Source organism: Lepus europaeus, chromosome 22, assembly GCF_033115175.1.
Source record: "Lepus europaeus isolate LE1 chromosome 22, mLepTim1.pri, whole genome shotgun sequence".
NCBI lineage: Eukaryota > Metazoa > Chordata > Mammalia > Lagomorpha > Leporidae > Lepus > Lepus europaeus.
In genome coordinates this window covers 41,563,831-41,581,823 of record NC_084848.1, presented here as the reverse complement: position 1 = coordinate 41,581,823, position 17,993 = coordinate 41,563,831, and the positions used below count along the sequence as shown (strand labels likewise).

The 17,993-nt window shown below is 54.9% G+C and overlaps 1 protein-coding gene across 1 annotated transcript in view; it reads left to right on the top strand.

The window, feature by feature from the left end:
• SPTB (spectrin beta, erythrocytic) overlaps positions 1–17,993 on the top strand; it is a 76,435-nt gene that overhangs the window by 35,365 nt on the left and 23,077 nt on the right. The window contains exons 12-21 of the mRNA XM_062181783.1: positions 487–637; positions 1,224–2,094; positions 3,265–3,402; positions 9,898–10,654; positions 11,018–11,220; positions 11,307–11,397; positions 12,690–12,836; positions 14,178–14,441; positions 14,797–15,003; positions 16,103–16,192. Of these exons, the coding sequence (XP_062037767.1) occupies positions 487–637; positions 1,224–2,094; positions 3,265–3,402; positions 9,898–10,654; positions 11,018–11,220; positions 11,307–11,397; positions 12,690–12,836; positions 14,178–14,441; positions 14,797–15,003; positions 16,103–16,192 (2,919 nt within the window). The remainder of the gene's footprint in view (positions 1–486; positions 638–1,223; positions 2,095–3,264; positions 3,403–9,897; positions 10,655–11,017; positions 11,221–11,306; positions 11,398–12,689; positions 12,837–14,177; positions 14,442–14,796; positions 15,004–16,102; positions 16,193–17,993) is intronic.

Below are 17,993 nucleotides of genomic sequence, written 5' to 3'. Positions count from 1 at the left end.
TGGATCAACGAGATGTGCCGGCCTCAGCGGCCATTGGAGAGTGAACCAACGGCAAAAAGGAAGACCTTTCTCTCTGTCTCTCTCTCTCTCACTATCCACTCTGCCTGTCCAAAAAAAAAAAAAAAAAAAACATGGATTTCAGTTTTTTGCACCAAAATGAACTTATCTGATAATCCATTTTTTTTAAGTATATGTTTTAAGATTACAAAGAGAGAGGGAGGGAGGGAGAGAAAGATCTTCCATCTTCTGGTTCACTCCCCAAATGGCCACAGAGGCTGGGGCTGGGCCAGGCTGATGTCAGGAGCCAGGAGCTTCACCCAGAACCATCTTCCGCCGCTTTCTCTGGCCATTAGCCTAACTGCACGGAGAGTATTTTGTTTCTGAGGTGCACTCGTACCTGGACGCAGCTTTTGGAGAGGTGCCTCGTTCTGCCGTGGAGGCCTCTTCACTTCTCCTCCTTCCCCTCTGCCCTGTGCTCTCTGCCAGGCTCACCTCTTGTCAGCTGAGTTCGGGAAGCACTTGTTGGAGGTGGAGGACTTGCTACAGAAACACAGGCTGATGGAGGCCGACATTGCCATCCAAGGGGACAAAGTGAAGGCCATCACAGCAGCCACCCTGCAGTTCATGGAGGGCAAAGGTGAGGTTCCAGAGAGTCTCCCTCCCATTTCCCAAGGCCGCAGCCCCATCCCGAGGCTCAGCGCCCCACCTGGCGTAAATCTCCCAGAACCACCTCTAGAATTCCACTGCTTTCCCCAAGCATTGGCGGGAATAGAAACTTGAGGGTCAGCAAAACTCTCCTGGGAGCAGGCCACTGCAGTGGTAACGTGTGATTGGAAAGGCATTCGTGAACACCCACCAGGCATCGTCCGCCTTCCGTTCTCCGAGCGGTGATAGACAGGCCAGGTCTCTAGGCCCAGGTCTTAAGCACTGCCCCCAGGAAGCATCACCTCCAAGTTTATCTGCGCTCTTTAAAAACTAACTTCATGCTGTGCCTTTCTGGTGAGAACTGACCCAACTGGTAATCTCCCTTCCTCCTGAAGTTTAGGCAAAACTACTTAGCATGGGTCTGGCCCGCTGTCTGAGCACCTCCAAGGCCAAAGCCCAGGGAGCCGGCGGCTCCTGGGTCATGTGGCTCTAACCCGGCAGCCTCTCTGAAGTTTGCCTGTAAACGAAGCCCTCCCCTGCTTTGCCCTCTCTCCTCCTGTTCCCCCCACCGCCACCAGGGTACCAGCCTTGCGACCCCCAGGTCATCCAGGACCGTGTCAGCCACCTGGAGCAGTGCTTCGCGGAGCTGAGCAGCATGGCGGCCGGGCGGAAGGCACAGCTGGAGCAGTCCAAGCGGCTCTGGAAGTTCTTCTGGGAGATGGATGAGGCCGAGAGCTGGATCAAGGAGAAGGAGCAGATCTACTCCTCCCTGGACTACGGCAAGGACCTGACCAGCGTGCTGATCTTGCAGCGCAAGCACAAGGCCTTCGAGGACGAGCTCCGCGGGCTGGACGCGCACCTGGAGCAGATCTTCCGCGAGGCGGAGAGCATGGTTGCGCGCAAGCAGTTCGGGCACCCGCAGATCGAGGCCCGCATCAAGGAGGTGTCCGCCCAGTGGGAGCAGCTGAAGGAGCTGGCGGCCTTCCGCAAGAAGAACCTCCAAGACGCCGAGAACTTCTTCCAGTTCCAGGGTGACGCGGATGACCTGAAGGCCTGGCTGCAAGACGCTCACCGGCTGCTCTCGGGCGAAGACGTGGGACAGGACGAGGGAGCCACGAGGGCGCTGGGGAAGAAGCACAAGGACTTCCTGGAGGAGCTGGAGGAGAGCCGAGGGGTGATGGAGCACCTGGAGCAGCAGGCCCAGGACTTCCCCCAAGAGTTTCGCGATTCCCCGGACGTGACCAATCGGCTGCAGGCGCTCCGAGAGCTCTACCAGCAGGTGGTGGCGCAGGCGGACCTGCGCCGACAGAGGCTGCAGGATGCCCTGGACCTGTACACGGTGTTTGGGGAGACGGACGCCTGCCAGCTGTGGATGGGCGAGAAGGAGAAATGGCTGGCCCAGATGGAAATCCCAGACACCCTGGAGGACCTGGAGGTGGTTCAGCACAGGTCAGAGTCTTCGCCTTTCTCCTCGCCTGCCACGCCAAGGCCTGGGCGCCGCTGCCTCCCAGCTGGTGTGGCCTCAGTCTTAGATCAGCTGGGGCCTCCCCGTGAGGCCGTGGGATGCCCTGGGTTGCATACGCCGTGCTGCGGGAGTCCAGGGCTCTGTTCCGGCCCTGTGGCCTGAGCTCCCGGAGGCCTGGGGTTCCTCAAAGGTTCTTCTAGGCCAGTTATCCAGTCACTCTGCAGCTATGACAGGCTCTTCTCAAAGAAGGGGTGTGGGGGTCTTCCAGAAAGCCCGTGGAAAATGGAGTTCAGAGTTTATTTTGGTGCAAATTTTGAAATCTATGTCTAGGAAAGTCTTCAGAAAGTTTCCACCTTACGGAAAACTAGGCATGGGATTCAAAACCTGCACCAGTTTCCTGTGACCTTTTGAAGTCCCTTCGTGGGTGGAACCCCAAGTGACTCTTGCTCTGGAGGCCAGGGTGGGGAAGCTGGAACCCTGCTAGCTCTGGCTTTCACAGAACCCTGAGGGGCCACAGAGACCAGTCTGTGAACCCCAGATCTGAGAAGCCACTCCCACTTCCGGTGTTCTGATTCCATCAGCACCCAGGTGAGAAGCATGCCCCCAGTCCGTTAGGCATCATCTCGCACCCGAAACACCCAGGAGTCGGGGGGGAGGCTCCTGCACTGCTGAGGGTCCTAGGCTCTTCCCCCAGCAGCGTGGGCCTTCATAACCACAGACCCCACCCCCTTATCCTACCCAGCAATGGAGCACTTGGCTGGGGGTGGGGGACATCCTTGGGTTAAGGTGTCAAGTGGAAGGAGTAAGGGTCTAGGGGCCACACCTGGGACAGTGGAGGGTGGCAGGTGTCCTGTGATGGTCAGTACCACCCCCTACTGTAACCTTTTTGCGTCCTCCACTTTACTCTTCCATGGAGCCAGAGAGCTGTGTAAGAAATAACCAGCTTTTTTCTAACCTGATCCAGAGAATGCTAAACTATGACGCTGGAGAAGTAGGGTGTGCCTGCACATCTGCCTTCTTGTTCCCCCTCACCTGGACAAGGGTGGTTGGGGGTAGCAGAAGAAAGTAAGAGCTGATTGCTGGGAGACTGGGTGGCTGCTGGCGGTGCAGTGTCTGCAGCTGTCTCCACGGCCCTCCTTTCCCTTGCACATCAGATTCGACATCCTGGACCAGGAGATGAAGACGCTGAAGGCTCAGATCGATGGCGTGAACCTGGCTGCCAACAGCCTGATGGAGAGTGGCCACCCGCGCAGTGGTGAAGTGAAGCAGTACCAGGACAACCTGAACACCAGGTGGGGTGTTCGTAGGGCGTGGGGCTGCGAGGGACTGTCTTTTAGCACCTGCAGCACCCCTGGGGGCGTGGCGGCCCCAAATTCAGGTCTCCCACCATGCACGGCCATGTTTATGCCCGCAACGTTCCTGTCCTTCTTAGCCACCAGGGCTGTAGGAGCAAGGAGGAAGGGTCTGTGTAGGGGGGCAGTGGGTGTATACATTTACACCGAGAGGACCTTCTGAGTGTCCCCGTAGTTAGAGGAACCTCCCCAGACATCCTGGGCTCGGTAAACGGCTTTCCGAGAGCTCTTTAAGTACCATCCATAAGAGAATGCTCCTGCCTGTGCTAAAATGCAGGGTTGATAATGAGGCTGGCTTGAATGTAGAGAATTAGCAAGGAGCCTTGAGCAAGCCCCATGGTTGGAGCAACGACAGGCCTGGAGGGGCCTTTTGGGGTGGGGTGGTGCTTTCAGAGGGGACGGAATCACCCGTTCCTTCCTGGAGGGGCTTTGAGGATGCTGCAGATGGCTGCATTCCTGCACTTGCAATACCCCCCCACCCCACCCCCAATCCCCGCCAACCCCAATTTCCTGGCCTCTTCTCTCCTGTTCTGCCTGAGCCTTGCTCTGCCTGAGGCCATCTGGAAGGTGGGCTTAGGGAAGACTCCGTTGTAAAGAAAAGAATCGGCACAGTGGCCACTGTTGGGGGCTTAAGAGGGGGAGGCAAAGGTGACCAAGCTACTTGCGGGCCACCAGAAGGGAGGTGATTGTTGCAGCATCCACAGGTGGGGATGTGGTTCTGGAGGTTCTGTTGTGAACCTGCTGTTCACACAGAGGAGGATGCCTCTGGCTCTTCGGGCTGACAGGGTGTGTGTGTGTGTGCGCACGCGTGTGCGAGAGAGAGAGAGGGAGGGAGAGAGGGAGGGGGAAGGAGGGAGGGAGGGAGATGATGGAGTAGAAATTGAGAGAACCCTGAGCAGATCCAAACTAGACATTTCCAGAGAGGAAGAACTTAGCAAAGCAAGCTGTGGGCAGAGAACGGTGATCTTTGCATGCCCTGAGCTGTGGCGTCCCAGGTGGACATCACCAAGGTGCCTGCTGTCCTGAGTTGTGGCAGGGAACAGGGAGAAGGTTTAACATCGACCGGAGACTTCACCCAGCCTGGCCAGGGAGAGGTGCTCACTCCCTCACCACGCAGCTCACCCCACTTGGGGTACAGCTTTTGGTTAGAGCATTTGATCCCATATTGAATGGAAGTCTGCCTCCTTGAATTCTGTGTACAGTGATTCTGGTCCTGCCCTTCAAAGACACCTGCACCTCCCCTGAGTCTTGGCTCGTGTGTAGATTTTTTTTTTTTGTAAGATCTATTTATTCATTTTGAAAGGTAGAGTTACAGAGAGAGAGAAGGAGAGACAGAGAGAGAGGTCTTCCAAACCTCTGGTTCACTCCCCAAATGGCCACAACAGCTGGAGCTGAGTTGATTCAAAGCCTGGAGCCAGGAGCTTCTTCCAGATCTCCCATGTGGGTACAGAGGCCCAAGGACCTGGGCCATCTTCTACTGCTTTCTCAGGCCATAGCAGAGAGCTGGATGGGAAGTGGAGCAGCCAAGACTTGAACCGGTGCCCATATGGGATGCTGGCACTACGCCACAGCACCAGCCCCCATGTGTAGATCTTTAAATGTTTGCTAAAACAACCATCCTCCTCCCCCTGCACTACATCCTGCCTCCCTGCCCCTGCCATCCTATCAGTGCCTCTTCCTCCAACTCCATGTTCCAAACACTGTCCGGCTTTTAGGCCAGTCCAAGTTCATCTGCTTCCCAGTTTCCCAAGAGAAACCGTCTCTCCTGCCTTCGTGGTGTTTTTGAACTTCGTATCCTCCCTTGTGCTATAATTGCACTCATGCATCACTAAAGGACGGGGACAAGTTCTGGGAAATGTGTTGTGAGGCAGCTTCATTGCTGTGTGAACATCACAGGATGGACTTACATAAAGCCGGATGGCTTCTGGCCTACTGCATACCCGGGTTCTATGGAGTATAAGAAGGTGCTTCTCAGAGTTGGTGGGGTAAAGGGAATTAACAGATGTTTATTTTGGCCTGTGCATTTTTCATGAGCCCCTTGAGGACTCCTCATATATAAGTGATACAGCCCATCGCTCCTGGGCCATGATGAACAAAACAACCCGAGATTAAATGGAGCACAGGAGAAACTGATGCCATCGGCCGGCGCAGAAGGAGAGGTCTGAGGCACCTGCCAGTGTCATCCACTGCCTTGCTTTACAGGCAACTTTTTTATAATTAGGAGCACAGCTAAAATAAGAGTCAGAAGTGTAGTATAGTAACAACAGACACCGGTAGCATAGTTGCTCATCATCATCAAGTGTTATGTCCTGCACATAATCATGTGAGCTCTATCTTTATACAACTGGTAGTGCAGTGGATTCATTCACACTGGCACCAATGCCAGTGCCAACATGCCGGTAGTGCCTCACCCTAGCACAGTGCCATGGCCACCATGTCTCTAGGCAACAGGGATTTTTCACCCCTGTAATAATCTGCTAAGACCACCGGCTTCTACACACTCCACCTCCTTCTGTGGCACAGGATTGTACTTCCCTGCTAAAGGACTTTCTTACGGCCGGCGCCATGGCTTAACAGGCTAATCCTCCACCTTGTGGCGCCGGCACACCGGGTTCTAGTCCCAGTTGGGGCGCCGGATTCTATCCCGGTTGCCCCTCTCCCAGGCCAGCTCTCTGCTATGGCCCGGGAAGGCAGTGGAGGATGGCCCAAGTGCTTGGGCCCTGCACCCGCAAGGGAGACCAGGAGAAGCACCTGGCTCCTGGCTTCAGATCAGCGAGATGTGCCGGCCGCAGCGGCCATTGGAGGGTGAACCAACGGCAAAAAGGAAGACCTTTCTCTCTGTCTCTCTCTCTCACTATCCACTCTGCCTGTCAAAAAAAAAAAAAAGGACTTTCTTACTAGACTCTGAGCAAATGAAGGGCTCTGTCTGTGCACTGCCCACAGCACATTGCACACCATGGACCTGCGTGTCCATCTAGAAGGACCTTGCCCAGGAAGCTACAGGTTTACTCCCTTTGTTCAGGTCTCAGCCCGCAGGGCAGCTGATGGACACGGTCCTTGCTGATTACTCCAAGTGCCACATCCTGTCTCCTTGCTTTACCTTTCCCCTGTAGTTATAACCACTTGATGGATTATCAACTTATTTCTTCGAAGATTTATTTGACAAACTTAGTGAAAGAGAGATCTTCCATCCGTTGGTTCACTCTCCAAATGGCCACAGCAGACCAGGGCTGCACCAGGCCAAAAGCAGGAGCCAGGAGCTTCTTCTGAGTCTCCCCTGTGGGTGGCAGGGGTCCAGGGATTTGGGCCATCCTCTGCTGCTTTCCCAGGTGCAACAGCAGGGAGCTGGAATTGGAAGTGGAGCAGCCAGGGCTCCAACCGGCACCCATATGGGATACCATGGCTTAACCCACCGTGCCACAGCACCAGCCTGGATTATTGGCTTATTGATTTGTCTTTGCCTACTGGAGTGAAAGCAAGGACTTTGTTCTCTTCCCTGTTGAATCCCCCATGCCTAGGTCAGTGCCTGGGGTAAGGCACATGGTGTTCGTGTGATAGATGAAAAGTAAGTGAGCAAATAGGAGCACAGCTGGAATGCTTCTGCCAAGCTGGGCACGTCTGAGCCATCCAGACACGTAATGAATGTGTGAGCATCTGTCACTGTGCGTCCCACTTGGCCAACATTGTTCTGAAAATCTTGGGCCCTGGACCAAACCTGGACCCCGAGGCTGCCTTAGTGATGCGAGTTAGAGTGGTTCTGTCGGCTTCATTTGGGAGGGGGACGTGTGGGCTTGGGAGGCAGGCTGCACCCAAGCCACAGCCTGTTTTCTCTGTGTGGCCTCCAATTAGTGGCGGCAGGGAGACCACCAAAAGCAGGAAAAGCCAGAAAGTCATCATGGGGCCTCTTGCCCTTGGGCATAGCCAGACCCTCTCCCAGGAGCCCCTCCCTCTCAGTGCATAATTGCCTTCAGATCAACTCCTCTTCCTCGGCCTCTAAAGAGTTCTCCAAAGCTCAGGAACTTCACAGCCTGGGTTCACTCTCTTCTCCAGTGGCATTCCTGGTCCCTCCCACACTGACTCCTCCTTATCTCTGCAGATCCGTCTTTCAGGCCAGACACAGTGCATCCTGCCTGGTCCATCCACCTGCATCCCCTGGGCACTGGCAGGACAAAATGACAGAGATCACAGCAGTGTGGGCACTGGAGGTCAGCTCATTGAGATGCAGCCCAGATGACCTCCATGCACCTGCTGCCTCCCCCATGGCTCCTTACGATTCCTCCCTTCTCTCTGCCTATGTGTTCCATGGACCTGGTCCTTTATCTTATAGTTATCTTGAGAACTTAATATCTCTCTAAATCATACACTCCACAGGGCAAGGTCAGGTTAAGTCTTCATTCTCCCAAAGTCTAACACAATGCCTTAGACCTTCACAGGTATTCCAGAAAGATGGATTCAACAAGGAAATGAGCATTCAGCACCCTCTCTCTTTTTTTGGAGATTTTATTTATTTATTTTTGAGAGGTAGAGTTACAGACCATGAGAGTGAGAGACAAAGAGTGAGGTCTTCCATCTGCTGGTTCACTCCCCAAAGGGCCACAACGGCTGGAGCTGGGCTGATCTGAAGCCAGGAGCCAGGAGCTTCTTCCGGGTCTCCCACGCAGTTGCAGGGGTCCAAGTGCTTGGGTCATCTTCTACTGCTTTCCCAGGCTGTAGCAGAGAGCTGGATCGGAAGAGGAGCATACAGGACTAGAACTGGTGCCCATATGAGATGCTGGCACTACAGGTGGAGGATTAACCCACTGTGCCACAGCACCAGCCCCTCCAGCGCCTTCTTGTGTGCTCTGCATATTCCAGTGTGGCAGAATGGGTACCTGGGTCCAGCGGAGGTGTCCCTCGTGGTCTTGCCTGAATGATGGGCAACCTTTAATAAAAGATGCTTATTGTGTGCTGCAGACCAACCCCCAGCCCCAGGACACCTGCACCATGGCAACCCTGCACCTGAAGGCTGGAATCATGGGGCCCATTTTAATTATAATCTTGGCTTCTTCCTCCACCTTTTCACCAGATCTCTTTTATTTATTTACTTTTCATTTTTTTAAGATTTTATTTTTTTAAAGGCAGAGTTACATAAAGAGGTGGAAGAGATGGAAAGAGAGAGATCTTCCATCCTCTATTTCATTCCCCAAATGGCCACAATGGCCAGGGCTGGGTCAGGCTGAAGCAGGACCTGGGACCCAGGACCCAGGAGCTCCTTCCAGATCCCCCACATGGGTACAGAGACCCAAGAACTTGGGCCATCTGCTGCTTTTCCAAGTGCATTAGTAGGGAGCTGGATTGGAAATGGAGCAGCTGGGTCTTGAACCGGCATCTATATGGGATGCTGGCATTGCAGGTAGTAGTTTAACCCACTACACCACAACGTCAGCCCCAGGCCTTTTGTTTTAGACCTAAGGTGATTTATTTTTTCAGGTCCTGGGGTACTTGGAATGAAGCCTTGGATATTTGCATGGTTACCCTAGATCCTGGAGTGTATGTGCAGATAACCCCACCATTCATACATCCCAATAAACCCATCATAAACAGAAAATGCCTGGAACATGGCTAACCCACTGAACATCGTGTTCAGCCACGTGACACAGCACCTGTCAGCTGTTCCCTGCATGACTGGGCAGCTCACAGGGAGCGTCTTCACTGCTGCTGCCTGGCACTGCAAAAAAGGATCAGAGCTAGCAGCATGACATCGTGGGTAAGGCCGCCACCTGCAGTGCCAACATCCCTTAAGGGTACCTGTTCAAGTCCCGGCTGCTCCACTTCAGATCCAGCTCCCTGCTAATGCTCCTGGGAAAGCAGTGGAAGACGGTCCAAGTTCTTAGGCTTCTATACCTACAAGGGAGACCCAGAAGAAGCTCCTGGCTCCTGGCTTTGAATCAGTCCACCTCTGATTGCAGCCATTTAGGGAGTGAACCAGTGGATGGAAGATCTTCTATCTCTGTCTCTCCCTCTTACTCTCTCAACTCTGCCTTTCAAATAAAGAAATCTTTTTTTAAAAGAATAATAATAAAGATTGTATAACCTGTTGCTAGCCTGGGAAAAGATCCAAATCCAATCACCGAAGTAAAGTTTGCACTGAGTGTGTACTTTTATAAAATGGGAAACTCCTCGATGAAATTATGCTAAGTGGGGGACAGTCCATGTTGGCCCGAAACCCACCAGCTCCCTGGGCCTTTGCTCGGGTTTGCAGTCACATCCTGGCTTGCCCCCTACTGAGAGAAAGCAGATTGACAGCTGCCTCTGAGTCTACCTTGAACTTGGGCACACTTGCTCACCCATCCTTTGTTAAGTCGATCATTTATCTTTCAGCATTTAAGGTTTGTTGGGGGAAGACTCATGGGAGAGTTAAGGAACAGGGGGTCTCTGTCTCCCCCCGGGCTGCAGGTGGCAGGCATTCCAGAGCATGGTGTCTGAGCGGCGGGAGGCAGTGGACTCCGCCCTCCGTGTGCACAACTACTGCGTGGACTGTGAGGAGACCAGCAAGTGGATCATGGACAAGACGAAGGTGGTGGAGTCCACCAAGGACCTGGGGCGGGACCTGGCAGGCGTCATCGCCATCCAGCGGAAGCTGTCGGGGCTGGAGCGCGACGTGGCCGCCATCCAGGCCCGGGTGGGTGCCCTGGAGCGTGAGTCGCAGCGGCTGATGGAGTCGCACCCCGAGCTGAAGGAGGACATTGGCAGGCGGCAGGAGTATGTGGAGGAGCTGTGGCAGGGCCTGCAGCGAGCCCTGCAGGGCCAGGAGGCCTCGCTGGGGGAGGCCAGCCAGCTGCAGGCCTTCCTGCGGGATCTGGATGACTTCCAGGCCTGGCTGTCCATGGCCCAGAAGGCTGTGGCCTCTGAGGACATGCCCGAGTCTCTTCCGGAGGCAGAGCAGCTCCTACAGCACCACCAGGCCATGAAAAGCGACATCGATGGGCACCACGAGAGCTTCCAGCAGGTCAAGGCCTCTGGCGAGAAGGTGACCCAAGGTCAGACAGACCCAGAGTACCTGCTTCTGGGCCAGCGGCTGGAGGGCCTGGACGCTGGCTGGGATGCCCTGCACCAGATGTGGGAGAGACGCGGCCACTCCCTTGCCCAGTGCCTGGGCTTCCAGGAGTTCCAGAAAGATGCCAAGCAGGCTGAAGCCATCCTCAGCAACCAGGTAGGGAGGCCCTCCAGGCTGGGGACAGGGCTCTCTTGGGGCAGCAACAGCCCTAGTGACAAGTCTGCAAACATCTGCACAGCAACCAGACTCCCTATAGCCACCAACTGTGCCTTTTCCAGCCACATGTTCCAAGCTTTGTCTGGTTCTTGGACCAGTTAGAGGCTAGAGGAGTGGTCACCATTGCACGTGGCTCTTGCCAAGCTGTGCCCAGGCCACCCTGAGTAAGGGGCGAGGTCTGGGGAGTAGCGCCTCTTCCTCCCACAACTCCAGAGGGCGCTGTTGACCCTGGAGCACTTGGCAGGTGTCCTCGCCGCCACCTCGGCTGGCCCTCATGCCTCATCTGAACACTTTGCTTAACAGGAATACGTCTTGGCTCACCTGGAGCCCCCTGACTCCCTGGAAGCAGCAGAGGCCGGCATCCGGAAGTTTGAGGATTTCCTGCTGTCCATGGAGAACAACCGGGATAAAGTCTTGAGTCCTGTGCACTCTGGGAACAGCCTGGTGGACCAGGGGAACCTGTACTCGGACAAGATCAAGGAGAAGGTGCAGCAGATCGAGGAGAGGTACCTCCCTTCCCCCGGCCGGGCCTGAGGGCGTTGCAGATGGCAAGCCTGGCCTGTTGTAACTCTGTCTTCGGCTCCCCACCCAGGCACAGGAAGAATGACGAGAAGGCTCAGGAGGCCTCGGTGCTGCTCAGAGACAACCTGGAGCTCCAGAACTTCCTCCAGAACTGCAAGGAGGTGGGCGGGCGGCCGCGCCAGGCTTCCTTCTGGGGGGCAGGAAGCCCAGGGCATTCCCCGAGTCGGGGCCGCGTGCTAGAATCTTTGGTTTCTTGAGTTTTTTATTTTTTTCCTCCAAATCTGAAAAGTCAACATTTCATATGCGAGTCTGAGTTTCTCAGAAAGTGGTCTGAGGACGCTCTCTACCCGGGTGCATCAAGAAGCTCATGGAAAATGGAATTAAGGTTTGAGTGCCAAAAAAAATGAATTTCACTGGTATGAGAGGGGAAATGCATACTATGAAAAATAGCCTGGATGTCAAGTAGTTTTTTTTTGCACCCCAATGTATCTTTTAATTCTGCTTTCCACAAGCCTTTTGCAGTCCCTCTGAATTAGAGCCTCTTCAGGCCCTGGTTAGAGCTGGCCCTGGTTAGAGGGGCGTCCATCCCGTGCGTTCATGCACATGGCACCCTGGGCTCTGCAGGGCCCTGGACCCAGCAGACTATCGCCGTCGGCTTAAGGCCCGGCTGTTGCCATCTTGAAATTCATCTACTTCTAGATGTCTCAATTTTGCAGTGGCCTTGTCCATTAAGGAGCTGGACCTGGCCCCACTCAGGGCAGACTCCTGGGCCTGACTTGCGCCCAGATGAATCGCAGCCTTAAGGAGTGAGAGGAAGCAGGATTTAAGCAAGGCTCCTGGCTGGAGAGCTGCTGGCTCAGCACACCTGCTCGCCTCCTGGGGCCAGCGTCCCTCCCTGGGCAGCGCCTCCCGCGTGGGGCCAAGCATCCCCTGACTTCCTTCTTGCTGCGACTTCATACCCCCTTCCCCGCAGCCCAGCTGTATTTTCATCTACCTCGGCACTGGCACGAGCCAGGATTGGGTTGGGGCCAGGATGCCTTGGAAACATTGCAGCCTCATCACAGTCCTCTCCTCTTTAATTACAGGATCTGCCTTTGGCTTCTTCCTCAACTAATATTTTCTCTGTGTTTATTAACAGTTTCTCACCCTCCTGCCAATGGGTTTCTCCATCCACTCAGTAAACACTCGTTGAGTCCATGCAACACACCATGCCCTGCCCTCACTTCTACAGCATGGAGCAAGGATGAAGTCACCCCTGGCCCCACACTGCACACGCTCAGCCCTGACATGGCGTGGGTTGAGTTGCTTGGATCCATGGGGCTAGTTCTCTTCCATGCAAGATCAGTTCCCGTCCTCCCATTGGCTGCCTTCTGCAGTCAGGGTAGGCCAGTAGGTCCTGCCCAGCCAGAGAGCCGCACACAGAGGTGATCGGACTCACACTTTCTGCCCGCAGCTCACTCTCTGGATCAATGACAAGCTGCTGACGTCCCAGGATGTCTCCTACGACGAAGCCCGCAACCTTCACAACAAATGGCTGAAGCACCAGGCCTTTGTGGCGGAGCTGACTTCCCACCAGGGGTGGCTGGACAACATCGATGCTGTGAGTGAGGCGCGTGGGTGGCACAGGGGGCTCTTCCCAGGCTGCTTGTCCGTGGGGGCTTCACCCAGGGACCAGCTGTGGCCTGCAGCCTGAGGGACCATGTCAGCGAAGCAACTTTCTGCATAGTAGCTAACCCTCCAGAGCTCCTGATGCAGCCTTCTTGAGGCTGGTCACTTGCGCCTGTGGGCAGTCCAGGGCTCCCCAGCAAGGGCCAGGACAACAGTATTCTCTGTCTCCCATCATCCTTGCCATGTCTCTAACCCTGTCCCACCGGGGTACAAGAAATGCATGAGCTGGTCAGAGTGTCCGAGGGGTGCCTTGAGCCCTGACCATTTCAATGAGCAAAACTGCCAGAGAGTGGTCACTCATACCCCTCAGAGATGGGGAGCCAGGGGACCCTTCTGTACTGGGCTTTCCCATTGTGCACGTCAGTGTGGCAGGGGCTAGATCTGGGAATCACACCCACTTGCCTTGGCCATGGCCATCCACATAGAAGCAGGCCTGGAGTCCACACAAGGCCAGGCCACCTGGTGGGTAAAGGATGCAGCTCCAGAGCTGGACCCCTTCACTGCCTGGGCTCCATTTCTTCACCTGGGATGTGAGGGTGACAGTGCTGATAGCCCTTACCCAGCGGGGCAGTGAGCAGTAAGTACCTAGAACCACGTAAGAACCGAGAAGCGGTCTTGGCAATTATGAGCACTCCACGGAACACGGGCTCTAATGGGTCAGTCTGCATTCCCAGACCTGACTCACATCACACTGCACCCACCCGAAACAAACAGAAAAACAAACCAGGGGCTTCATCAACTTTCAGGAAAAGTGGGACTAAAATGTAAGTTTATTTTGGTTCCAAAATCCATGCATACAACTTCAAAAAGTTCACAGAATATGGGTATTTGAAAAAAAGCTATGCATGGCTTTCCATGGGTTTTTTTGCATCAAAATAAACTCATCTTTTAGTTCCATTTTTCCCAGTTGCCTGGTACCTTTATGCAGGTGAGAACCAGTTAAGGCAGAACTCGGTTAGTCAATAGATCACCTCAGGTGAGTGCACAGTGCACAGAGAGCCTGTGGGAAGATCAAGAGAGGGCTGGACTCACAGGGAGGCTCCCACAAGCACTGCACCTGAACGGATGCTGCTAAGTCTCCCTGAGTCATTTGCCCCAGTACTGCTCTCACTGCCCTGCCTCCTCTGCAAATGTCCGCTCCCCCCCACACACACACACTCAGCTCCATGCAGGTTCTTCACCCTCCTGACCCCCTAGCAGGGAGCTCCTTGCAATCTGAGCCCACCGAGGCCCCAGGGGTTGAGCTCTCTTCCCACCCCATCCCACCCCCCAGGAAGGAAAACAGTTAATGGAAGAGAAGCCCCAGTTCGCACCTCTGGTGTCCCAGAGGCTGGAGGAATTGCACCAGCTCTGGGACAAGCTGCAGGCCACCACCAAGGAGAAGACTCAACTCCTGTCGGCCGCACGGAGCTCTGATCTGCGCCTGCAGACGCACGCTGACCTCAACAAGTGGATCAACGCCATGGAGGAGCAGCTGCGGTCCGACGACCCGGGCAAGGACCTGACCAGTGTCAACCGGATGTTGGCTAAGCTGAAGGCATGTGAGCCGGTGGTAGACTCGGCATGTTAGGATAGGAGGGGTTGTGGGGCGCAAACCTAAAACCTTAAAGTAAGTATGCCTTGTGTTCCTCTTAGCTGGGTCACGCAGAGCTGACTCTAGGCTCATAAGCCGTCCCTCCCCCGGTACAGTGCACAGGACGGGGATGGAGATGGGTTGATTAAAGGATGCACTAAGAGGAGGGAATGATGGACAAGGGCATCTGGGGAGACTCCTCCAAGGAGCCTGAGCTTGACCTAGGCCTTGGTGGCGGGGAGGGATCCTGACACATAAAGAGTGGGGAAAGGCTGCCCAGGTGCCAAGGCCGCTACTGATGCTGACCCTTGTGTCTCAGCGGGTGGAGGACCAAGTGAACATGCGCAAGGAGGAGCTGGGGGAGCTGTTTGCCGAGGTGCCCTCGCTGGGAGAGGAGGCGGGAGAGACAGACTTGAGCATCGAGAAGCGGTTTCTGGACCTCCTGGAACCCCTGGGGAGGAGAAAGAAGCAGCTGGAATCATCCAGAGCGAAGCTGCAGATCAGCAGGGACTTAGAGGATGAGACGGTGCGTGGGCCCCAGCCTCTCCCCTGCCCACCCCTGGGGGCTGAGCCGCCAGCTGCCAGCAGGGTAGCTGGCTGCTGTCCAGGGCAATTCTTGGCAGCTGGTGGCTGGTTCTCCCCCCCCTCCCCGCCCCGCCCCCTATCTCATGGGATTGCTTACTGATTGCATTAAGTAGAAAAGCAAAGCCGATGCTCGTTGACTGGTGAACTCCCCTTCCACTTGCTGGTTCTGACAGCGACAGGTGCCGACTTTCCCACCAGGGGCAGGTTATTTGGAACCTTAGTTCAAAGTATCAAAATATCCTCATCTATAAAATGGGGACAAATCCCTGATAGGACAGTGGCAGACACTGTGGTACAGCAAGTTAAGCTGCTGCCTGCAATGCCAGCATCCTCTATCAGAGCACTGGTTCAAGTCCTGGCTGCTCCACTTCCAATCCAGCCTCCTGCTGATGTCTCTGGGAAGCAGGTGGAAGATGGCCCAAGTACTTGGGCCCCTGCCACCCATGTGGGAGACTTGGATGGAGCTCCAGAACTCTGGTTTCAGCCTGGTCCAGCCCTGGCTGTTGCAGCCATTTGGGAAATGAACCAGGGATGACAGATGTCTTTGTATCTGTCCCTTTCTCTCTCTCTCTTGCTCTCTCTCTTGCTCTGCCGTGGCTTAACAGGCTAATCTTCTGCCTTGCGGCGCCAGCACACCAGGTTCTAGTCCCAGTTGGGGCGCCGGATTCTATCCTGGTTGCCCCTCTTCCAGGCCAGCTCTCTGCTATGGCCTGGGAAGGCAGTGGAGAATGGCCCAAGTCCTTGGGCCCTGCACCCGCAAGGGAGACCAGGAGAAGCACCTGGCTCCTGCCTTCGGATCAGCATGATGCGCTGGCCGCAGTGGCCATTGGAGGGTGAACCAACGGCAAAGGAAGACCTTTCTCTCTGTTTCTCTCTCTCACTATCCACTCTGCCTGTCAAAAAAAAAAAAAAAAAAAAAAAAAAAAAAAAAAAAAGGACTTGATGTGCTATCAGGAAAGCTCTTTCTAGGCCACAGTGAGAACTTGGGGAAATGTGAGCAGGATTGCCATCAGCTCACCCCTGCCTCCTTGTCCCTGTAGCTCTGGGTGGAGGAGAGGCTGCCTCTGGCCCAGTCGGCCGACTACGGCACTAACCTGCAAACCGTGCAGCTGTTCATCAAGAAGAACCAGGTGAGTCCAGCCTCAGCTCCCCAGCCCCACCCCTGGCTCCCTTCCTGCCACTGCCTGGCTCAGTGGGTGGCAGCGGGAGGCCCAGCCCCACCAACACTGGTGCGTGACCATTGCCGATGGTAGCTTCGGGGTCTCCACACTGTGTGAGTAGCCTCACGGCAGGGAGAGCAGGCTTTGGGGATTGCAGAAGGAATTTCCGGAAGACCACACAGCAGAGAGGAAGCTGACGCTCCAGGATTTGGGGACCACTCGGACTCCGTGGAGGCCCTAGCCTGGGACTCATGGTGCTTTCAGAGTTCTGCGTTTGGTGGCATCCCCAGTGGGAGGCCCCTCACTCCTGGCTTGTCTCCCTTTAGCACGGCCTTGCCCCTCTCGGTCTGAGCTCGGCACACATGGAGTCCTGGAAGAACATAGACCCCATTTATCTCTGGACACATGAGGGTGTTTGTGGGACTCAAACCCCACTAGGGAGCCCCTAGGCCCAGCCTCTGAGCCCTGGGAGCAGACGTGCAGCCTCTGTTTGGCTCTCTCTTCGTCTGTGGCCCTGGTTAGCGTCCTGGGCATGGACAGATGCTCACCTTGGTGTCAGCTCTATAGAGGGAACCTGAATTCCTCCCCAGAAGCCAGCTGGGTGTGGACACAGCGGCTTCATGCCCACTGGTCCCAGACCCTTTCCTCCTCCTCCTGCCCTGTCAGCTCCCTAGGCCAGCAAGGAGAGCCCAGAAACTTAGATCGCGGGGGACAAGCACCATGTCCCCAGGGACCACACGGACATTACAGAAGGCAGACCGATTTCTTTTCCCCACAAAACTGCCACTGACATTGGCTCACAGGCCCAAACCTTTGAGGCCCAGCAGCTCTGTGCCCAGAGGCGATCAGAACACTGTGGAAGTTGGAATTAAGAGGTAACTTTATTTCGGTGCAAAAAAAAAAAAATTGTTGGAATCCATGCCTGGTTTTTACATAATACGTGTTTTCCATGACCTGTTTTGAATGCAAGCATACATGGATTTCAACTCTTTTTTGGCCCCTGATAAACTTCCCTTTGAATTCCATTTTCCACAAACTGTTTGAAGCGCCCTGTTCAAATCAGAGAGATTTTCTCCAAAGTGTCCTGGAGCCCAGTGCTTCCAGTGGACAGAATCTATTCCCAGAGGTCCCAGCAGCCACACACTGGAGCCACAGCTGGACGATGAGAGAGAGCTGGGCTCAGCGAACACCACAGCTTTCTCTTCCAGGAAGGAGCTGGTCAGAGGCGGTGTCTGGAGGACCACAGCTGTGAGATGAGCCAGCGAGAGTGTCAGCACTAGAGACCTTGATTCTGTCTGGCCAGCCAAAGGTTTTCAACCACTGTGGCTGGCGGTTGCTATTTTGGGAAAAGGGATGGGAGTTCCCTTGGCCAGGAAGCAAAGGACAACCTCTCAGGAGAACATGGCCACCCTTGTAGAGACCGTATGTAATGCTCAGGTCCCACCTCAAGTGAATTCATGAGGATCTCTGCAAGTAGACCCCTAAGCGGATCTGTTTTCCCAGATTTGATGTGCGAGCAGGGTTAAGAGATGCTGCCAACCTCCACATCTCATGCTTCATCACTTTGGTCTTCTATCACAGAACCCCAGCTCTTCTAGCCTTCTCTCTGGTCTTCAGGATGCCAGGCTCATGTCCACCCCAGGGCCTTTGCACTTGCTCCACCCACTTGCCAAGAACTCTCCTCCCCAGATCTCTGAGTGGTGACTTCCCGCTCACTGTCTGCATCTCTTGAATGTCATCTTGCAGAGGGCTTCCTGCAGCTCAGGGGCCA